This window comes from Rhodnius prolixus, unplaced genomic scaffold (assembly GCF_049639745.1).
Source record: "Rhodnius prolixus isolate KJV_2025 unplaced genomic scaffold, Rpr scaffold_3, whole genome shotgun sequence".
Classification (NCBI taxonomy): Eukaryota; Metazoa; Arthropoda; class Insecta; order Hemiptera; family Reduviidae; genus Rhodnius; species Rhodnius prolixus.
The window spans coordinates 49,551,915-49,576,365 of record NW_027411603.1 but is presented as its reverse complement, the minus strand read 5'-3'; the positions used below and the strand labels follow the sequence as shown (position 1 = coordinate 49,576,365).

Here is a 24,451-nt window from a genome sequence, read left to right as displayed (position 1 = left end):
GAACTAGAGTTCATCAATGATTGGTCGGAGCATGCTTCTTTTAAATTTCTAACTGATTTTGGATTATGCACCATATTTTCTCGTTTCGGATTATGTTTTCGTATCATGCAGTGTACTTTTAGTATTAAATTTAGACATTTGAGTTAAAAGACAACCTAAGAGATGATTTACCATCGATCTAAATATCCAGTCCTATTATTCTAACCATTCGTTATTTGGCCCTTCATTCTTACAAATTCTTATCAATCCTAAGATAGGTGAAACTATTTAACATGCTAAATGCTGTTAATTTAGGTTTAAGTATATTTGTCCGTCGTTCTGAATATCCAGGTCTTTTATTCCTTGGCACTGTTTCCTTGTAAATCCTTAACACTCCATTCATGGCAGACCTTAAAAATTAAATCTCTGGTTTCTGCATAATTGGAGGTTGCTGCCCCCTTCTCCCCACGCCAGTTCCTCGGCAGGCTCATAATTCTTTGTGGCGATAATGGTATAAAAAAAATTTGAAGCAAGAGCAAAGGAGAAAATTTAAGATTTTTAAATTTTAATAACTAAACAGACGATTCAAACTTCTCTCTCTAGACTTCTCGACAAACTATCTAAACTCTCATTACAGAATAAACGTCTTATCTACGCAATGTTTCTGAAACCTGTCTGGACATGCTGAATGGAACTTTGAGGCTCAGCTAAAGCTTCCAATATCTACAAGAATCCAATCTTTCCAGTCGAAAAACACTCCGTCGAATCGATCTGATGCTCCTTACTTTGTTTCTCGCACCGAGATTTCCTTGATCCCTATGTTTCCAGAAGCTGTTAGATCCCGTTACATTAAATTCCACATATCAATCACCTCACATCCCAATCCTCTAGTATCCCAACCTACCACTCTACCAGGAAATCCTCCCAGGCGGTTGAAGCTTAGCGATCTTCTAAATGAAGTAAGTGCCAGTCGACAATAGTAAACTGTAACCACTTTGGGAGTTTCACCAATGGGGTGAATTCTCCCCTCATGCTATACATGTATCTATTCTATGTATCATGTTGTATTCTATGTATCAGCATCACTTATTGCAGAAATATTCTGCAGTTGTGAAAATAAATAAAGTAAAACAAAAAAATACATATATTTATAATAATTTGTAAATATGTTTTTATTAATTCTAAAAAATCTTTTGCCATAAAATTAGTTACGACTGTCACTGTTGGCTTTCAGCGGTTATAAAAACTATGGTGACAGACATAAAATTATGGCAAAAGACAGATAGTTTTTTTAATTTTTTTGTATTTTAATGTTGAAAGTGACGAAACTATTTTGTTTATATAGCTGTAGTCTAAGCTGTTATTGTATAGCATTTTATTGTAGATGTCCTCTATTTCTTAAGATTATAAAAATATACATATTTTGTAATTTAATATTATTTTTTGGCATCATTTTTTTTGGTGAAGTTTTTCTACCAGTTAGAAGCTAACTTGAGAAATCTAATTTACCTAACATGATTCTTCAGAAATTTGTTTTAAGATTTTTTTTGTTAAGTCCACGGAGAAAGCTGTGTACCCTAGCCTAAACTGCACGAACAACACTTTAAACACCCTAAACATTCACTTAGGGATCCCACAGGCATATACCTAGGCACATCATCATCATCATACACGCTAGTACATTTTTTTTCACACCTTTACAGGCGTAATCTTCCATGTAGAACCAGTGCTCTTTAAGGCGCTACGGTAGCCAAGCGGTTAGAGACTAAACCCGCAAAGCTAAGATGTATTGTTGGTTTAGTGGGTTCGATTCCCTGATCTAGGCCTTGGATTTTATTTAATGGTTAATATGAGAAATTTACAGTAAAGTATGTTTGCTAGTCGCCTCCGTCCACGACACCTAATTGGCAGTTGGACGTAAAGCCTGCCTGAAAAAGTAGGCAAATACTTTACTTACGATGCACTTTCGAGAACCATAATAGATTTTTTAAGGTCCCTGTGGATTTGACTTACGGCCATATCCTTTTCATTCTCATTATCTTCTCGTCAGATAGGTGTTCTCTTTTTACAAAAAAAAAAAAAAAAACCTCACACCGGAAATCAAAGATTGGCCGTGGAAGCCCTAGGTGCTTTATTGAGGTCCAAATCCTGGAAACTACCATCAAACTGATCCTTTCCTTTGAACCTTACTAATTGTATTTTAAGCATTTTCACGACTGTGAACTAAAATAGATGAACGTGCTGTACGTAAAGTATGTTGCGTTAGCTTATAGCCGGCACCCATACAATATACCTTAGACTCGTAAATGGCGGTCATACTGCGATGACAGGCCATTAAAGGCGTTTTTTGAGTTTTTTTTTTTTTTTTGTTGCCACTCTGGACAGCCAGAATCGTCAGGCTTCCAGATGGTCGTGGCATGGCCGTTGATGCGTTAAAAAAGAGCTTGGCGTGTGAATTGACAGAACAGACTGGGATAAAAAGGAAATTCTCAGTGTTGAATGGCTAGGTTAGAATACGTAAAAAGGGGGCTAATTGGACTATGTTGTGTTGGATTTTGATTTTTAGGGATTGAACACAAAGTTTTTTTTTTATCTACGCCACCCGTAAGTCACGGCAGTTCTTCCATCCGACGTCGGGCTTCCCAGTACACTAATGCCTTTTTTTCTGTAGATATTGTCCGATAAGATAAGACTTCTTATGTCCTCGATAGAAGGACACACGTCAAGGTGTTCGGAGGACATGTCTTCTCTTCCACACAGAGTGCAGGTCGCGTCCACCGCCATCCCAATGCGACATACGTGGGCCTGCAAATAATCATGACCACACGTGAGCAGTCTGAAGCAGGCCATGCCATCTCTTCTTGTCAGATTAGGTGGAACTCGTCCACCTGGTTCAACCAATACTTGCCACCGTTTTCCATCCGCTTTTGCTGCTTTTTGTCTGCACTTCACTTCTGATCGAAGACAGGCAGCAGTTATCCTTTTAAAAGCGTGCATAGAGATCGGTTGCTCAGGTTGATCCATTTGCGCACCTCTTTTTGCCAATTCATCGGCTCTCTCGTTTCCAAGCAGCCCACAGTGTCCTGGAATCCATTGGAGCGCTATTGTCCTTATTGCTTTTATTGGCAGCCTCAATCGCTGCTCTGCATTTCGCTATGACTGCCGACTCTGCATAGCTAGCTCCAGCTATAGCTAGAATCGCAGCACGCGAGTCAACAAAGACCACAATACGGCTCCAAAGGATCCCACTTCACTTTGAACGCAAAGTATGATTGTCTGTTTAGTAGCCCCGGTAACCCTTACTTATTGTTTTTTGGTTGTTCTCCCCCCCCCCTAAATTACGTCACAGTTTACCCTGATTTCCTAGCGCATTCCTTACCCAAAAAAAAATCTCTAGAAACAGATGGCCGAGATAGTGCTGGCTGCCATAGACTGACGTAAAAACCTACGCTCAACTAAAATATATTTTAGTGGCCCCTAATCGCATGTAAAAAAAAACTAATAATACAAGATCCTTAAGTGCCTACATTTACGTTGAGCCCCATATATCCTTATCCTTAAAATCACATTTTTCTAACTCAAATAAATCCACTAATTTGGCAAATAGCATTTGGCATGATTTCAGTTTTTCACTCTCTGATTTATAAAGTAAAAAATTCAGAAATAAATTATATATTTTTTTGTATTATTTAATAAAAAATCTAATACAGTTTTTTTTAAATAAATTTCTGTCCCACGAAATCATGAAACCTCCTCCTTATTGTTGGCTCAAAATCAAATTGATGTAAGTATTTTTCTAGATCTTAGGCACCTTTCTTTTTAAAAGAATATATTGTTTGCTTTCTGTGTATTAATTGGATTTATTAAGTTGTATTTCTTGTTTTCAGGGTGTACTAATACAAGAAGTTGACGAAGGACAACCTTGTTCAGCGTGTGATAAATGCGTAGGGTTTGAACCGCACATTTGGAGGCAAGTGATCTTCATTTTTTTTTTGGGTACAATCCATTTCATAAATAAAGAAAAGGAAACTGGACGTTTATTATAAACATCTTTTTTTCCCCCGAAATTCATCTTTAAGATCTGGTCCATCCATCCCAAAAATGTAAAGGTCACCAGATTCATTTAAAATTTATTGATTTGCTTAAAAAAATATTTACATGTTCGTGGAACGGCGTGATCTTCAGATATCGATCTTTATAAAGATTAAGGCTTTATAAATCTTTTTGATTTATCTTTTTTAATAATTTTATTTACAGATGACTGATTTTATTTATTTTATTTTATATTATGACGCCGGAAAATTCCCTGCGCAGTAAGGCATGAATCTTAGGGATAGGGAGGTTCGCATCTTTTCGGACAGCCAGGCCGCGCTGAAGGCCATTGACTCCTTCAAAACTACCTCTTCCCTGGTCTGGGAATGCAGAAAGGCCCTAGAACTACTGGCTCGGCACAATAAAGTTCGGTTAGAATGGGTGCCGGGTTAATGTGGGGATTAAGGGGAATGAGTCAGCTGATCTACTGGCCAGGGAATGGAGCCAACACTCCGTTCATTGGCCCGCAGCCTGTCCTGGGAATCACCACGGGTGCAGTTCGTGAGGCTCTCAGAGATTGGATCTGGAGAGAACACGAAAAGAACTGGGTGATGCTTCCTGGGGTCAAACACAACAAGAGTGTTATGCCCTTGCTGTGCAAACATAGAACCAAAGAGACTTTGGGCTTGGGCAGGACTCAGATTATTAATAAAATATTATTTTACCTTCTCAGCCAGACCAGGTGATTAGGGAGGTCTCCGTACCCGCGCACAAAAAGCCCACTCTAATTTCCCGCCATCCCCAAATTAAAGGAAGTAGTGATTAATAGTATTTACAACAGGAACAGAGATGTGTGGAGTATTTTCGCTAGATATTTCCGCCGATTGCGTACCATTATTATGATGGACTTTTACCTTTTAGGGTTACATCTGCTAAGGTACATCTAAGCATTGTTTAGAAGTTTTAAACTACCCTATTTTGCAATATAGGGTGAATCAGTAACTTAATGTCTATTGGCCTTAAATTAAATGACGTCACTCAAGGACAGTGGAAAATATGAAGTTGGCCAATACGCCATTGAACACCACTTTTAGATGTACAACACACAGTAGGCCTATGGACATTACTTACTGGTTCACTCTGTATTATACAATATTTTGTAGTCATTTTAATCTGGATGTTCCAAGTACACATTGGGCGGCGCCCATCTGAGCCTGCAAAGATTAGCTTTACGATGTCTCGTACTTCCTGCTTATAGGTGCTGTAGTTCCGGTATTCTTTCTTCTTCATCTCCAAAATGGCGACCTCTTTATTGGGGCCAAAAAATTCGTCGAAGAACTTTTCTCTCGAGGCACTTGCAAACATCCTTTCATCTTTTCTTAAAATTATCCAAGCTGCGGATCCATATGTTAATATGGGTCGGATCAGGGTCTAATAGAGAAGCACTTTTGTATTTTTTGAGAACAGGTTGCTTCTCATATGCTTAATCAAGCCATAATAGCACCTGTTGGCCAAAATAATTCCTTCCTTTTTATTTCTAGGAATACATCGTTATCCCAAGAGATTTTGGTTCCGAGGTGTTACGTGTTACGTGCCCGATATTTTGGACCAGCAAGGATGAAGATCCCTGTAGAAATTGGCTGGTCCTGTTCACCCTAAATGTTTCCTGCACAGTAAGGAAAACAGGGAAACGTTGGTTTATCCCTGTTAGTACCAACTGAACGTATTTTCGAATGATCTGCTGTGAGGATATTGTGTTCCTCTACCTCTTCGGTGCACCAAGCTATCTTTGAGAAAATGCAGTATGTGCTGGTCCATTGTGTGTGCATCTTCTGCTTCCAAGAGATGTTTGGCAGATACGTCCATTAAGTCGTAATACCCCTTACCAAAAAAAAAAAAGAAAGAAGTGTGTCGAAGATTACCGAACAATAATAATTTTGAAACCATAATTTCGACCTTTAACCTTTCTAAAGCTAACTTACAATAAAGAGAGTATAATCAATCCTAAACATAACCTGTAGCAATGTAAATTATTTGATTATAAATACTAGACAACAATCAAACCTTGTTTAGTTTCATTGCCAAACTCTACAACCAAATTTGGATGTAAATTTAGCTTGATTAGTGTTTTTATCTAATTTACACCATATGGTTGTTGACAACAGACTATTACGTCACTATTTTTTTTTTTTCTTTCCTTATTTCTGTTACAATCTACTACGAAATAGTTGGAACTATTCGGTTGAGCTCCAAAGTTCCATTTTCGCATGTCCAGACAGGTTTCAGTATTATGGTGTAGATAAGTCGTTTGTTGTTTAGTGAGCGTTTCGTGTCGAGAAGTCTAAAAAGAATCGTCTGTTTAGTCTGTTAGAGTGAGGATTCCAGTGTTTGTCTAGTGGTGGGTAAGGATGCGTACAACTTATAGCGGGGGTGGATCTTACAGCTTCAAAAACCATAGGGGAACAAGGAGATCTCGGTGCAAGGTACAGTTTAGAAAACAAAGTAAAGAACATCAAGCGATTCGACGGAGTAGTTTTTTTGATTGAAAAGATTAGATTCTGTAGATCTTGCTAGCATTGGTTGAGCCCCAAAGTTCCATTTTGTAAGTCCAGACAGTCGGCTAGATCGGTTAGTTCGGGATTTAGAGGTTCTGGAGAAAAAAAAAAAAAAGGAAAAATACAAAAGACATTCGTAGTTTTACTGTAATTTGCTCATTTTCAGTATCTAACATTATATTTTTATGCCAAGTGGACATTATACGAGGTGCATTCAAGTTATAACGCCTCCGAATTTTTTTCTCACTAACCAATCACACCAAAAATTTGAAACTTTTGTCACTTCTGGACGTAATCTCCATGTAGCCTCACACATTTTTCACAACGTCGCCGCCATGTTTCCATGGCCGCTGCGAACGCTTCTTTAGGAGTCTGTTTTGACCAACACTGGAAAATCGCTCATGAAATAGCGGCCCGGCTGGTGAATGTACGGCCACGGAGAGTGTCTTTCATTGTTGGAAAGAGCCAAAAGTCGCTAGGAGCAAGATCAGACGAGTAGGGAGCATGAGCAATCACTTCAAAGTCTTCATTCGTGGCACCCACCTGGAGGACACTTTTTTCGCATTTTCAGGTCATCATGAAGGATTGTGTGCGCAGATCCCACGGAAATGCCAACTTAGGAAGCGATCTGTTCCACACTCTTTCGGCGATCCTTCAAAACAACTTTTTCCATTCGGTCGATCGTGTCAACAGACCGACTGGTGCGAGGCCGAGATTGTCTTGGTTTGTTTTTTTCAAACCTTCTTTAAACCGTCGCACCCAGGAACGCACATTTGACACATCCATGGCACCATCACCACTTGTCTCACTCAACTGGCGATGAATTCCAATTGGTGTCACACCACGCAAATGGAGAAATCGAATGATTATACGCGCTGATCGTGTAATGAAAACGTCGCCATTTTTAGTATAAAAAACAGTCCTTACTCTCGGACGCTGCCGCTAGGGTTCTGTGTGCCATACAGTGCAGCCATCTCTGTCACGCATTAACAAAGAGTGCCCGCTTATTTTAAAACAAACCGCATGTTTTTATCTTGAAACAGTTCTGAGAAAAAAATCGGAGATGTTATAACTTGAATGCACCTCGTACACATTAGGTTTTGGTTGTAGAGGTTCTGAAATGAGGGAAAAAATTCATAATCTTCCGTAGTTTTCCTTGGATTTCGTTGCTTTCTGTTTCTATTATTGTATTTTGGTGCCAAGCGTTTATTATACACATTAGGTTGGCTAGATCTGGATTTAGAGATTCAGAAAGATGGGAAAAATACAAAATCTTTATCACTTTTACTGGAGTTTCCTTGTTTTCGGTTACTATCATTCTATTTTGGTGCCAAGCGTGTATTATACGAGGGTCGTTTGAAAAGTCCGTGCAAAAATAAAAACTACTAAATTTTTTGGGGTAAACCTTTTTTATTTTTCAACATAGTCTCCTTTTACGCTTATACACTTCGTCCAACGCTGCTCTAGTTTGTTGATCCCTTCCGAATTATAGGATTTGTCCAAGGCTGAAAAATAGCCATTCGTTTCTGCAATCACCTCCTCGTTTGAATAAAATCTTTTTCCCGCCAGCCATTTCTTCATATTGGGGAACAAATAGTAGTCCGAGGGAGCCAAGTCTGGAGAATAGGGGGGGGATGTGAAACGAGTTGGAACCCTATTTCCATTAATGTTGCGACCACAACTGCTGAGGTGTGAGCTGGTGCGTTGTCGTGATGGAAAAGGACTTTTTTTGTGGGCCAATCGTGGGCGTTTTTCTTGCAGCTCGGTTTTCAAACGGTCCAATAACGATGAATAATATGCACCTGTAATAGTTTTACCCTTTTCCAGATAGTCGATGAGGATTATTCCTTGTGAATCCCAAATGACAGTCGCCATGATCTTTCCGTCCGAAGGAACGGTCTTCGCCTTTTTTGGACCAGATTCCCCCTTGGTAACCCATTGTTTAGATTGTTCTTTGGTCTCAGGAGTGTAGTGATGTATCCATGTTTCATCCACAGTGACGAAACGACGCTTAAAGTCCTGCGGATTCTTCTGGAACAGCTGCAAACCGTCGTCCTTGCAACACTTCACACGATTTCGTTTTTGGTCAAAGTGTGAGCAATCGCGGCACCCATCTTGCGGATAGCTTTGTCATGTCCCAAATGTTGATGCAAAATATTATGTACCCGTTCATTCGAGATGCCCACAGCACTAGTAATCTCACGCACCTTCACTCTTCTGGTCATCCATCACCATATTATGGATTTTATCAATGATTTTTGGAGTAGTAACCTCGAACAGGGCGTCCAGAACGTTCAGCGTCACTTGTGCCCATATGGCCGCTCCGAAAATTTTGAAACCACTTATAAACTGTTCTAATCGAAGGTGCAGAGTCACCATAATGTTTATCAAGCTTCTCTTTAGTCTCCTGAGGCGTTTTGCCTTTCATAAAGTAGTGTTTAATCAACACACGAAATTCTTTTTCGTCCATTTTTTTGAAAAATCACTCGACTTCCTCGATTCAAACGAATGCCAAACACAAAGAAATAGACCGATCTGGCTGAAACTTGGTGTGTGTTCTTCCAAGAGATGCTACTAACTAAACATAACCTCGATACGCGCCACTGGTGCTATCTCTCTGACTTTGCACGGACTTTTCAAACGACCCTCGTACATACTAGTAGTTTCGGCAAGTTGTAGGTGCAGAGTTTATACAAAAAAAAAGAAAAAAAAGTTCTTTAAAACTGCTGAACTTTATTGGCTGTTCAAAATTAAGCTATATCCAAAAATTTGTCAAAATGTTTTGTCCATTTGTTCTTTTATTTTATTTTTCTTCGTATTTTGCGGTTTAAAGTTATGCTGACAATTCCAAATGGATGCTGTAACAGAACACTTTGTTATAGTTATAACAAAAAAACCGTAGTGTAATGAAAGATTCGATATAAAACAAAATTCGATACTAATCGGAATGCTTTTTCTGTTTAGAATCATGGAGGAAAGCATAATAAAAAATGTGTTACAAAAAAACAAAAAATAAAGAAAAAAAAATAAAGAAAAAAATAAATACACAACATTTATAAAGCGGAATCACTAGTAAAACCAGGCCGTATAGAAATTCAAATATTTTTTTTTTTTTTTTTTGTATTTATTATTATTTATCTTTAGGGTGATTTATAATCTTCAACATTTTATTTATTTATTTATTTATTTTGTATTTATTTAAGAAATCCAAGAGCGAGCCGCCGCTCTTCGCTCCCACCACTTTAAAAACAAAACTCTACTCTCTTGCCGAGTTCTATTCAAAGTATCCACCCTCCGCTGTGCCCACTGAGTTTTTTTTTATTCTCTTCTATACATACGCCTTGTTCGTCGTCTCCCCCCACTCTGTGACTCGTGCTTCTATGCTTCAAAGTTTTTTTAAATCTTCATCACATGTAAGACGCGTCGTGTGTCTTTTCCTCACTTTCAAGTCGAGTACGTCTTATTTTAATACTTACTAAAAAAAATTGTTCGCTTAAAATAATTGTGAGGTTCAAAATAAATGAACCAAAAAAAAAATAATGGGGCCCCCTCGAATTTAATATTAATAAAAAATGAAAGTGAATTTAAAAAATAATAAAAATTAAAAGTAAATATAGTTTACTGACAAACGCGCGTGTTAATCAGTATGTGCGTAAGTGCATGTGTTTTACTAGTTTTAAAATTCATTTAAAACTAAAAAAATGTTCATAGTTCCTATTAGTTTTAATAGTTAGTTGAAACAATTCAATTGTTTAATTATTTATCTCTACAACTTTCATAGTGCAATGTAACAAAATAAAAAGCTTTCACGAGCTTTTTTAAAATTTTGATTAGTGCTTTTGGTGTTGTGTACTTAAAGTGAAAACAAAAAGTTCATTCCAAAAAGTAACTAAAAAATACAAGCCATAATAGCTTTTACAAATTATTTTTGGGTAAGACCGTGCCATTATTATTATTTATTAAAAAATAAAAAATAAAAGAATCAGCTGAGCGGAAATTTAAGGCGCGCGAAAAATGGTTGATTATTTTCTAACGAGTATGGAATAATTGCGTCACAAGTCAATTGGGTGATATTATCTAAACTTTTTAGCTGTAATAACCCTAAAGGACGTGCTAGAAGTTTTCTTTTAGGCGATGATGCCCTAAATACTGTGAAATTTAAAATCTGAATACGTTCAAAAATGATCTTGCAACGCTGTAGAGCAGCGTTTCCCCAACCTGTGGTACGCGAGTAGCTGGTTGGTGGTACGCGAAAAATAATCAATAATGGCGGACATAAACAATTAAATCATAAAAATATCATAGATACGTTTTTTCCTATAATTCATAAAAATTATTTTAATTAATAATATTATACAGTAAAGTTTGTTAATATGTACAGAGTAATAAGGTTAGTCTTCCTCAAGATATACGAGAAAATATAATAGCACATTTATCAAGGATTAAAATTGTCTTTCATTGGAGTATTTTCCCAAAACCCTGAAAACACAAATGATATTTGGATTTCAAACCCCCCTTCTACAAAAGAAAATTTAGGAAAAGCTACATCATTATCCAATAAAAGATAAAGAAAATTTAATAGAATTTGACATGTGACTGAACTTAAATGATAACTGATGTAAAAAATCTGCTTAAAGAGACTGGATTGTAATGGACTAAGCTCCTATCCAAGCAACATTAAATTTAATTGGTACTTACAGGTAGTTGAATGCTTAAAAGTAAATTAATTATTAGAAGATTTGGGCACAAATATGTATAGTAATCCTCAAGAAGAACTTTATAAATTAATTAATAATTTTGTAGAGAAAAATATGTAAGCAATTTTTAATTATTTAAAAATGGTTTTAAAACTAAGATCTTACACTCTTTACTAAGTTTATAAAGTGAACATGAACTTTGGACTCCTTTGTAACAGATACATTTTGTATCTCTATACAAAATAAAGATAATAAAATAACACTCTCGGAATAACAAATTTCACGAAATACAAATCATTTTTACGAAGTGGTACAATTTAGCATGATGTACTTACTACCAAGTGGTACGGTGAGCCAAAAAAAGGTTGGGAAACGCTGCTGTAGAGAAACCTGAAGGCAAAGCAAAGTTAAAAACTAGTCTCGAAACTTTATCTCAAACTATCGAGATGGACTTGCTTTTTCCTTTTTTTTTTGCATCTCAATGGAGATGAACTTCTTTGCAGCAGAATACAGGATCGATTATGTCGGGTGGATTGTTGAAGTGATGATAGATTGAACGCTGGGTAACTTCAGTGATTCTGTTTACTTAATCCAAAAATCTTCTTTAAATTCTAATCTGTGTTTGATGATTTCTTTTCTCTGCAGCATCAGTGTTTAATTTCATTTCCAAAGAGTTTCGTTGAATGTGAATTGAATTGCCCTGAGGGAAGGTTACTGATAATGGATGAAAATATGAAATCTGTAAAAACTCAAGGAAAGGGACATTTCTTTTTGATTAAACACAAAAAACAGATATTGTAGATATGAAGAAACATTGATAACGGAAGAAATGCGGTTTGCTGAATAACAACTTCCTGTAGAACGAGCGTTCTTTAGTACGGCTCTGCCCATGAACGGATCTTCGGGCTTACACCCTGGCTCTATGCCCTCAGGGACTTGCAAGAAAGATAGATTTGATGTGTTCCTTGTGGAAGGAAGGGCTTATGGAGATTCAGCTTCTCTTACAGTTCACCATCCGGCGAAGGGACGCTGTTCTCTCTAACGAGGGAGCCTCATCACATGGCCTCAATAACAGACTCCTACATTCTATTTACAAATATCCATACCTCAGGGAGCCATAATAAATCAATTAGGTCGTAAAAAAAAAACATCTGAAGCTTTCTTACGTAATTTCCGTTAATGTAAAATATTAAATATTACGAACAAACAAACAAAAAAAAAAAAAAAATATTACGAATCAAATCTCAGCTGATTTTTTTTTTCATGTGTTAGTGTGATTTGTTAAATGATTTTTAGTGTGTGTGTGTGTGTGTGTGTGTGTGTACAACAAAAAGACCTAAATAATGTTAATGAACTGGATGAATTATTACGTACAATTTACGGAAACTCAAGTTCATTATCTTGCTATTACTATAATGTGATGCAGACCCATTATCTATCACCATTCAGTTTTTTCGTATTTTGTCTATTTTTAATTTGATTTCAACTCTTTCATTCATAATTTAAAATTAAAAATTTCTTTAGAAGGCCCCGTCACTCAAAACTATGATTCAGAATTACGTAAAAATAACTTCATATAGGTGAGGGAGATATACAAAAAAAAGCATGGTTACTATTTTTAAACGAGGGCCAAAAAACTTAAACTAACATGGATTTATATTTGGTCAGAAAATTAAAACTTATTTTTGGGAAAATTAAATAAAGAAAAGAAGTGAAAACTGGGGAAAAACTGAATCAATAGTTAGATAAGATTCCTAAAATTGTTGGTTTACATTTTTTTTATCATTATTAATCAGAATTTAAATCTGAAAAATTATAATATTCCTATAAGCATTTCTTGTTTCATCACAAAAAACTTAAGACTTTTTGGCGATATCCTGGATAAGTTCCAGGATTCTCTCCCTCTCTGCATTTTCCTTACAGCTTTCTCAGCTCCTTCCTGACCCATTTTTTAACCCAGTTTTTCATCTATCTATCTCACTTTCTTGTGCCATCCACTCTGACATTGAGTACGCCTCTGGTAGATAAGATTAGGGCGGCCTCAAGGCCTACGCCACTGCGCACCCCTTTGGATCTATTGTGGCTCTCCGCGCTTTAAAGCTCACCCTCCCAGACCTGGCCTTTTGATCAGACTCTTAACTCTGGAGAGCGGCTCACAGGCCTTGGTTTTTCCTCCCCGAGAAGTAACATCCTTAGCCATACGACACTGACACAACACGTGCAGTACCGTATTACTCCTGACAGAACCTACAAAGACTATCATCCGCCAGGTGCCCATGCGATGCATGTATTTTCTGTGCCTGCAATGGCCCAGTTAATAGTCCTACATCTATCCTTATAGACTCCCACGGCCTTGACGGATTAATTCTCCAGGACAGCCTTGGCCGAATAGCCCTCTAATGAACTCCTTCGCCTGTCTCTCTCTCTCTGCCCAGCAATGGGCAAGCCACCACTCCTGAGACCTACACTGCACCCAAAAAATTAATGGCCCGCAGGAATTAACACACTTCGGGAACCCCAACGAAGTGTCTCCCGTGAGAGCCTTCCCGGGCCAATATACGCCTCTGGTAAATCGAATCCTTTTTTCTTTGACGGCTGGATTCGTCAAGTTGTTGAATTTGCTATATCCCTAGTTTTGAAACGGAAAAATTGTCAGAGATATTTGAGCCAGGAAATGGTATTTTAGCAATTTGATAGGATATAATAATATGACTAAAATTAATCTGAATCTGAGATGTGATATTTATCTAAATTCAGACACCAATAAAAGACCAGTGTTTTTATATATATATATTTAACAAACAGGGACGTCTAAATATAATTGGAGACAGTGCAAAGCTTGTTTATTTTATCATTTCTTTATATCTATGTAAATTTATCTGGCCTTGCTTTGTGTCTCTGTTTCCTTTCCCCCACCAACTTGCTGAATTTTCCTTAAAGGTTAGAAGTCGCGCAAAATTGTGTATTTTTTTTTCTTAATGAATTTAAAATTTTCCCAAAATATCTGGTCCGAATTGCAGAAATCATAAAATTGCATAATGAATTCCTGATTCTATTAGACGGGTAATGCGGCCGTACATTATACTTAAATGCCTTTCTAGTGGGAACCCGATATCTCCCTGCTTTCAGAACAATCTTCCTGGAGGAATTTTCCAAATAAAAATATCTGGATCTACACCCAATTGTAATGAAAATTTGTTGGTAACGCTTTCAAAGGAAAAACACACAAAAAAAAATATCTAATGTTAAAATAAACACTTATGATTGGTTAATTTTATTTTACTGAATTGTTCGCGCAATTCCAAAGGCATTTAAACGAAATCCGGAATTTTGTCGTCACTTTTCATTACGAAAATGTGCGGTAAGAGGAAGTCGCGGGCATGTTCGCAACGGAATTTCCTGTAAGCGATTGATATCTCTCCCTCTGACTCCCACCCTTACTTATTTCCCTCCCTCTTCTTCTCTAAACTTATGGCTTTACTTTTATTGAAAAAATTGCTAAAATATAAGCTAATAATTGAAGAAAAAGTTGTTTTTTTTGATGGGCGTTAACAGTTATTGTTTTTGTTTTTTTGCGTTTATTTATGCTACAATCAGCGCGTTAGCGCTGTAAGTAACAGTGATAACCGAGTAACAAATGATAAGTAACGATTGGAGAAGTTACACTCCTCTAATATTAGATGGTTAGTCACTCTCTTCACTGGAGAGGAGATCACGAGGCCACTGTCTTTTAAGGCGTCTTGTCGGGTTGTCAGGAAGAGTTCTAGAAGAAAGATTTTTAGCTAGAGGATTTATATGAGATTGCAGGCTAAAGTGGAGTTTTCTGTATCTTGTTTTAGCAACTTGTGTAACAAAAGGAATGTTAAGGTCAGTGTGTATAGTCAGGTTGGAGACATAAAAAGGAGCGTGTACAATAGTTCGAAGTATTTTAGATTGTAGAGATTGAATCCTTTGGAGATTGGAGCGTTTGGTTGAACCCCACAGCTCTATTCCATACGCCCAGATGGGTTTCAAAATAGAAGTATAAATCAGTCTTTGTTGCCCAGAGAGAGTTTTGATCTATCGTCTAAGAGTCTTTTAAGTAGTCGATAGCGTCTGTTCAGTTCTGTTCTATTAAGTCTAGTGTGGGGGTTCCAAGAATGTCTTCGGCCTAAGTGAAGCCCAAGGTAACCGGGCAACGTTCACTACTGGTAGAGGTGTTAGGTTATAGAAGACTGGAGGAAGAGTAATGCGCCGAAGAGTGAAGGTGATGTTTTGAGACTTGGTTTCATTAAGTTTAATAGCCCATCTCTTGAACCACTGTTCTAATGAGGAGAGATGGGACTGTAGATTTCTGTGAGCAAAAAAAAAATTAAGTTAAAAATGTTGATGCGTAATGGAATGATAAAACAGCCAATAATAATGAGCAACATTCCAGTATCCTTCATCATTATGACGTCACTTTGTGAATATGTCGTCAATAATATGATAGAGATTTTTAATATTGAGGAACTTTAAGATTTAAATTGAGCTATGATTTAGATTTTTTAGATTTTGAAAGGCGGGACGGGACCGAAGCCCCACGGCACCGCAGCCACTAGAGGCTTATTGTGCCTTTCCCCTTTTGAGTTTGATAGATGAAACCTCCCCTTCTAGGTTGAGGGCTTTCCCTACCAGTTCCTTCTGCGCTAAAATCTCCTTTAGTCTCGAGGTACCATAGATATCGTAGCACAGAACGCTCGATTGCAGCGCAATCGAATAACAGATGAGAGGACTCCTCTTCCGGACCACAATCTGCACAACGGTTCCGCGAGCTAATAAGCCCCCACCTTGGGCAGTAAATTGAGCTATAGCTTTTGAAATTTCAGGTATGAATGAACATGATTTTGGAATGAGTATTAGATATTAGTTTGAGGAGGAGCTAATAGCGCAGAATTACCAATTTTCCTGAGGAAATTATGGGAGAGTTACTTTTCTTTTTCTTTAAGCTAAAGAGTGGTTTACCCCCCAATCTAATGGTATTTCCTTAAAAAAGCTCGGTCTAAAACGTGAAACGGGACCTTGGAAAAGTAACTCTAAGTTATTGCGATGCCTTTAATCAAGGAACACCATGGAGAATGGGCTATCTGAAGGCACCAGGAATTTCAGTATCCGTCTGGATCCAGTAAAAAATGGGGGGCAGGCCGATACAATAGATCTTACAGGTTGCAGAGTATAGTCATTGCCATGGAATAAAATCAAGAGAACATCTCCTGGTATCTCTCTTAACTATGCGTGCCTTGGCTTTAAATTCTAGAAATAGCTCGTAATTTTTTAATCTATGATTTATATTAGATAAAATTTGAAACTATAAATATAAATTTTGTCAACAGGATGACGTGTGTGTAATTCGGACAGTTGAGCTTTAAAAATAATTCCAACACGTCACAGAATCTCTCTAAATTTCATGCCATTTTAAATTTACTGGCGTTTGAACATTCCAGTGACTTTTGTATTATTTATTTTCTGAAAACTATTAGAAATAGTTAGTAAAATTTATTGTGGAGTACTTTTTTTCTTGTCTTACGACTGTAAACAATAAAACTTAGTAAGTTATGGGATTTTGAGATCATTTTGTTGTAGCATTTTATATGGTAATAAGTCAAGTTGCGTGATTTAAGTGCTTCGTACATGAATTTAGCGAAGTGTTTGTGCTAAAAATAATAATTGTTACAGCGATTTTCTCTCTTTTAACTTCAAAAAAAAAGGTAAATTCAATTCAAATTTGGCACAATTTAAATTTCTAAACTAAAGAAAGTTATGGTTGTAAGTCGTTTTCGTTAACAACCAGTAAGTCTTGGTTATTTTGATTTTGGTTAGTTCTTCTTAAGACATTTTTTTTTTTTATCGTTTATTTAGTTACAATCATCGCATTGTATTACGTTATTGCAACAACAACAACAATAAATAACATAACATATAACTCCTAGAGTGGAGAAGTTATCCAGCCGTAACACCCCAATAAAATTTTTACTTTTTACTGACTCTCGAGATCAGTAAGGAGATCGCGAGGCCACTGTCTTTTAAGACGTCTAGGAGCGTTGTCTGGACTTGTTCTGGAAGATAGATCTTGTACAAGTGGATTGTGATGTGATTGAATGTTAATAAGGAATTGCGGTTCATTATTTTTGGTGACTGAATCATAGTTTTAATAGGATGAAAAATTATTGCCTAGTTTCAGTCATTATAAACTTTATTATGCCGCGAGCTTTTGATCTAGGGACTAGCTCCATCTTCAGGGCTAATTTACAATGTACTGTTTTACATCACTATAGGGTTGGTGTGTCTTCTGTATTGTCTGTTCATGGACCTAGTCCCTTGGTCGAAAGCTCGCAGCATAATAATGACTGAAAATGGCAATAATTTTTCATCCCATTGTTAATATTGAAGTTTCTGTCACGTGTTTTAACCAATTGGACGACGAAAGGAATGTTTGAAAGTCTGTGTGAATGGTTTGGATTGGTGACATAGAAAGGAGCGTCCAACTATAGAGTGAAGAATTTTAGACTGCAAGGACCTGGATTCTTTGGATAGATTTGAGCGTTTGGTTTGAACTTCCCACTGTTCGATGCCATGGGCCCAGAGTGGCTTTAATGTGCTTACATAAGTAAGTCTTTTTAGGCGCCACGGTAGCCGAGCGGTTAAGAGGCGAGACCTGCAAAGCTAATATGTATCGTGGTACTGGGTTCGATTCCCGGTCTTAGGTCTTGAGTTTATTTAATGGTTAATAAAAAGAAATTTATAGTAAAGTATGTTTGCTAGTCGCCTCCGTCCACGACACCTAATTTGGTAGTTGGACGTAAAGCCCCGCCTGAAAAAATAGGCATTACTTTACTTTACTTTTTAAGTCTTTTGTTGTCCAGAGTGAGTTTTGATCTGTTGTCTAAATAGTCTTTTCAGTTGTTGGAAGCGTCTGTTGAGTTCTGTTATCTTAAGTCAGAGTATGAGGGTTCCATGTAAGTCTTTTGTAAAGGTAAAGCCCAAGCTAGCGGACTTCGTTGACTGCTTGTAAAGGAATAAGATTATAAAAGACAGGAGATAATGTTTTGAGATTTTGTCTCGTTCAGTTTTTGATAGCCCATTTTTCTTAAGACATTAATTTGGATTTACCTATTATCCATTTTTCATTTCGAACAAACCCGGGCATCCACATGGTACGACTGTTTTGAGGTTTTAAGCTCTTCAGCGGACGACTTACGAGTATATATCAGCTGAAAGCTGAACCCAATTTTACTCAAAAAGAAACAAACAAAAGATAGTATGGAAAGAACCCTAGGTTCCGGAAATAGAAAAGCATAGAAAACTATACTGAAAATTATCACTTCCGCTGGCATTTTTTGTTTTTCTTGTTTTTTAACGGATGTGCTATATTCTGGTGAATTTGTTTTAGAGAAGAAGATATAATGAAACCAGAACTATGATGATAGAATGACGATTTCTACTTCGTCCAGTAACAAGTAAAGTTCGTTAAGCGTGGCAATTGTTAGCTGAAGGATGAACGTAGGCTGGTATACTAATGAATATGAATGAATCTTTACTAATCATTGAGATAAATAGAAAATATTACATCAATGAATTGAGGCGTAGCCTTTACTTGTTCTTCATACACGTCATTCAGCGCGTTTTCTCTATTCTGGCAAACACAGCTCTCTCTTCTCTGTCCATTAACTGACTTTGATTGGTCGCTTCTTTGAAATATAATATATATATATCCAAGGAACAATGCACATTGTTCTTGTACAACAGGTGGCTAGGGGAATTCAAACCAACTTATTGTGAAATAATTATTTTAAATGAATTACTGAATGAAATACATTTGTATTTTTTTAAATTTGATTTTAACCCTTTCATTCATAATTTAAAACTAAAAATTTTCTTTTGAAGCCCCCGTCACTTAACTATGATTTAGAATTACGTAAAAATAAAGTTGTTCCCAAAGCGTTTTCAAAGTAAAAAGAAAATTCTCCTAAGTTGCTTACATTATATCTCATCGCGCGCTACCATTTCTTTTGTACCTTTTTCGTAGTCTTCAAGTAATCTCTTTCCTGGTGACGGATGTACTCTTTATCTCTATAGATCCGTAAATGAAATGAGAATAGCGAATTCCATAATAGAAGTACTAGTAAAAGAAGATTGCTTCAATGGTTAGACTACGAATATTTTTTTTTACTTTATTTATTTTCACAACTACAGTATATTTCTGCAACAAGTGAAGCTGATACAACCATGATACATAGAATAGATACATGAATAGCATGAGGGGAGAATTCACCCCATTGGTGAAACTCCCAAAGTGGTTACAGTTCACTATTGTACACAAGTGGCACTTACTTCATTTAGAAGTTCGCGCGTGGACACCTGCGCTTTAACCGCCTAGAGTAGTAAGTTGAGATACTAGTGGATTAGGATGTGAGGTGATTGATGTGTGGAATTTAATATAACGGGATCTTATAGCTTCTGAAACATAGAGGAACAAGGAAATCAGCGGTGCAAGGTAGAGTTAGAGACATAGTAAGGTGCATTTGCGATTCGACTGGAAGGATAGGATTCTTGTAGATATTGGAAACTTAGGCTGAGCCCCAAAGTTCCATTCCCATAAGTCCAGGCAGGACTTCAGTATCATTGTGTAGGATAAGTCGTTTATTCTGTGGTGAGAGTTTAGATCACTTGTCGAGAAGTCTCAGAGAGAAGTTTGAATCGTCTTGTTCAGTTCTTCCCCGTTTGAGTCTAGTATGTGGATTCTCCAGATTAGGCGTTTGTCCATGGAGAGGCTACGAATGAAACGCTGAATGGTGGGCCATAAAAAAGGGTTTTTAAATTGGTCCACCGGATAGAGCAGAATGAGGAACGTCCAAGGAGAGAAGATAGAAGGCGATGGACGCCCACTTCCAAGACCTATAAGTGGGCTGGCAAAGATTACTGTTAGATAAGAACCAGTAAAGGACTACAAGATGTCGGAAATAAAATTGCATAAAAATAAATATAAACAAATTATCCAGCGGAAGCCGTTGCTCTTTATTTTGACGTCACAAATTTGACTCATATTGGAGTCTATCTCCAATGAGATAGATTGAACTTACCTGTTTTCTAAGACAAGTTTTGTGTGGTTATTAGTTAACTTGAAAACTAACCAAGAAACTACCAAGATAACCAATATCTATTTATGGTAACTTTAATATATAGAATATATCTCTTGCTATGTATAACATAACTTAATGTTCAGTATTAAGATAGCGTGCATACATCACTCGGTTAGGTATGAACAATATTTTATCTTCAGATGTGAACATGAAAAGCATGGACCAAACAGGATGCTGGGCGTCCAGCCGACAAGGCAGTACTAACTATAATAACTCTTAGGCCACATTCCACCGCAAATAATACTTAAATATATCGTTTGTTTTAAATAAATAGCTAACATCGAACTATAAAATCTGTTATTTAAAAAAAAAAAGAAATAAAACAAAATTAAATACCATCTAAAATTTATAATAGTATTGAATAATATTTATAAATTTAGTATCACTGTCTCTGCTTTTAGGAATGTCTTCGTTTTATTCAAGTTTTTGACGTCAAAATAAAGAGCAACGAGTTCCACTGGATAATTTGTTGATTTTTACTTTGATGCAGCACTATCTCTCCCATCTTATTGTCCGTTCTTCTCTAACAGAAATCTTGACAAGGCTACTCATCTTACAGGTCTTGGAAGTGTGTATCCATCGCCTTCTATCTTCGTCTTGGACGTTTTTCATTCTGCTCTATCCGGTGAACCAATTTAAAAACCCTTTTTTGGCCACCATTCTTCGTTATATTCGTAGCCTAACCATTGTAGCACTCTTCTTTTACTACTACTTCCGTTATGGAATTTACTATTCTCATTTCATTACGGAAGTCATCATTTTCTGTCCCCTTTATAAGCTACAGAGTTCAGCTCAGATCTAATTAAAAAGTTGCATTCTGTTTCCCTTACGTTTAAGCTGTAGAAATGCAAATAGATTTTCTCCATCTTAGTGGTCATAAAAGGAAGGAGCTGCGTTGATAACAATGACTCCTCAGCCCATTATCCCTGTATCCTGTAGAACAGAGGTGGAGCAGTGGATTTTGGAAGGAACATCGGAAACGGTGGAGATCCCGAGCTGACTGCTGTCAGGTTAAAAAAATTCTTGGCCTGTCAAAAACGGCTATAGTTGGTTTTAGCAGGTCCCGGATCCGCCAGTTGGTTTTCAGTTTGGTTGAGTGGACATGCGAATTTAGCGTGCCATCTTTTCAAATGCGGCCTTACCCAGTCTCGCCAATTTGCGCTGGCTGTGGTGAGTCCAATGAGACTGTGCGGCACTTTGTAGAAGTGTGTCCCGTTTATTCTAAAACTAGATTCCTCGTCTTCGGGAGGTTAAATGTCTCCCTACCGGAGATTGTGGCACCTTAATGAACTCTAGGTTAATTCAGTGCACTGGGCGATTGAGTCGCCATGTTCCCTAGTGTCCTGTAGCTACTTTATTAGTTTATTGTATTGGCAACTGGCAAACTTTAGCCGGATTTGTTGTTTTTAAACCCCAGTGTCACTCATGTGATGAGAGGTTTGGCGGAGAACAATGGGCATTTTGGATTGCCTGCGTTCCTTCCCCCTTTTTGGTAGAACCGCCCTTCTAATACAATCTACAATCTAGTGGTCATAAAACTCCCACACAGGCAGTTTTTTTATTTATATACATATATAAATCTAGAGATTCATTATTAAATATTTAGAATACAGAAATATCCCATTAATGAAAGCTTTAACAGTTGAAAAAGTTAAGTATAAAGATTGATTAAACGCCAAAAGGTTCACTAAACAAATCATAATCCTTGAAATTACAAACCTTTACACTTCTACCCAATCAGAGACTGTTTATAGCCAACCTAATTGTGTATAATAACTTTTCAACCAGTTTGTTATAAGATTAGTCGATGTCTGTAGAGTTGAAATTGCAAGGTATAGGGCAGGGATGGCGAACCTTTTTTGAGACGTGGGTCAAATTATGTTCATTCTTTTTTTTTTTTTAGTACTAGCTCTTGGGTCACTAATGCCCATTTTGCACAAGAGTTAAGTTTAAAAAATTTTAAACTGAATATTTTCAAAACAAAACATCTTTAAAATTCAGTTGGCTTAACGGGGTAAAACGGGACGAAACAAGTGGCTATGGAAGTCTCTTTTTACAAACATAACCTGAACAAAACCTGAACAAAAGTGTGTTTTATCTGAAGAAATATCTAAATATGGTTATTTGCTTTGGGTTGTCGATTTTTTTTTAACAAACAAAATATGAGTAAAATTATACATTTTATTTGATATTTTGTAAACAATTTTGCTTTATTTCAAATACTACAAAAGCATTTGTCGTCATTTTACTGTAATGATCAAATTAAAGGTTATAAGGTAGCATTTAAATTGCTTTTGTGTCAATGCATGATTTAAAAAAATACAGATAGAATATAAATTATCCACAACAACTAGAAAATCTAAATCAACCCGCGTAAACAAACAAATGGTGGCCTAGCAATTGTGGGTCAGTGAAAAAGCTTTCGCGGGTCAGTGTCTGACCCGCTAGGTCATAGGTTCGCCATCACTGGTATAGGGTTTATTGCTCCTTGAGGCGGGCTCTTGGGGAATTGTCGTCGGACCTATTTCTCTAAGTAGGTGAGGATTGGTTCTTGTAGGGTTAGAGATGACAGCATCTGAACGAGAGGGGCTGCTGAATGGTGAAATGATCAGCACAAGTTTCATGATCAAGGGGTTATCAATATAAAGTTCAATCTTGAACCGTGTTCAAGGATTCAATAAAAATTAATTGAATAGCTATTAGTTAACTTGGTAAAGTTACTGGAAAATATGTTATTAGCAGTTTTCTTTGGTTCGTAGAAGTGTAATCGCTCCGTCTCTTTTGGTAATTACCATCGTTCTTGCGTTCCTCTCCCTTTCATTCTTCAGACTCTTTTCCATTCCTGTAAATGCCTGCAAAAAAAAAAAAAAAAGGGAAGATAAAAATAAAACAAAAAACTCCCAGCAAAAAACAACATCTTCTACTTGTTTTACGAAATTCTTTTAATAAGTTCTAGTGGAGGTTCAAGGTCTGCCAATGTTACACGTTGCCCGTGTCAGACAGTGGGTGTTAAAGATTTGGCAAAGAAATTAGTTCTAAAATAAAGTATACTTTGATCTAAAACCTTAGATTATGTAAGTAGTAACCATCCTAATACGATATTTTATTAATAGATTAGAGAAATCGTTCCAAATAGATATGTATTTTATTTTTTAATACTTATTTCTTAAAAACGGAAATGTTTAAGATAAGACATCATGTCACAGAAATAATTATTGCGACATACGAAGCGATAGAATCGATGGAATCTTAAAATTGATCTATGGCTAAAAGAAATGAAATATATCAATGATAATTTGTTTATTATATATTTTTTAAAAATCTTTTATTGAAATTTACAAGTGCAACGATTGTTGCAACAAGCAAATGAGGGTACATGATTAAAAAATAACACGTGAAAAAATACGAGTGGAGAAGACACCTAGCAATGTCACTCCATTGTCTTGGACATATGTATGTATGCTGTTATGTATGACAGTAGATCGCGAGACCATCTTCTCTTCAATCTCCTTAGAGGATTACCTGGTGTAATGTGGAGAAAGATAGGTGTTCTATGAGAGGGTTAGGATGAGCTGCTGGAGAGGAATGAAATTTGAAGAAACGAGTGTTAGCAAGATCTGTAATAAAAGGGATTTTGAGGTCATTATGGATAGTGAGGTTAGATACATACGAGGGTCGTTTGAAAAGTCCGTGCAAAAATAAAAACTACTTAATTTTGTGGGGTAAACCTTTTTTATTTTTCAACATAGTCTCCTTTTAGGCTTATACACTTTTCGTCCAACGCTGCTCTAGTTTGTTGATCCCTTCCGAATTATAGGATTTGTCCAAGGCTGAAAAATAGCCATTCGATTCTGCAATCACCTCCTCGTTTGAATAAAATCTTTTTCCCGCCAGCCATTTCTTCATATTGGGGAACAAATAGTAGTCCGAGGGAGCCAAGTCTGGAGAATAGGGGGGGGATGTGAAACGAGTTGGAACCCTATTTCCATTAATGTTGCGACCACAACTGCTGAGGTGTGAGCTGGTGCGT

At 36.8% G+C, this 24,451-nt stretch overlaps 1 protein-coding gene across 1 annotated transcript in view; it reads left to right on the top strand.

Annotated features, from left to right (window-relative positions):
* Positions 1-24,451, top strand: part of Lmpt (four and a half LIM domains protein limpet) — a 434,583-nt gene that overhangs the window by 74,036 nt on the left and 336,096 nt on the right. Inside the window, exon 2 of the mRNA XM_074126570.1 lies at positions 3,867-3,949. Within this exon, the coding sequence (XP_073982671.1) occupies positions 3,867-3,949 (83 nt within the window). The remainder of the gene's footprint in view (positions 1-3,866; positions 3,950-24,451) is intronic.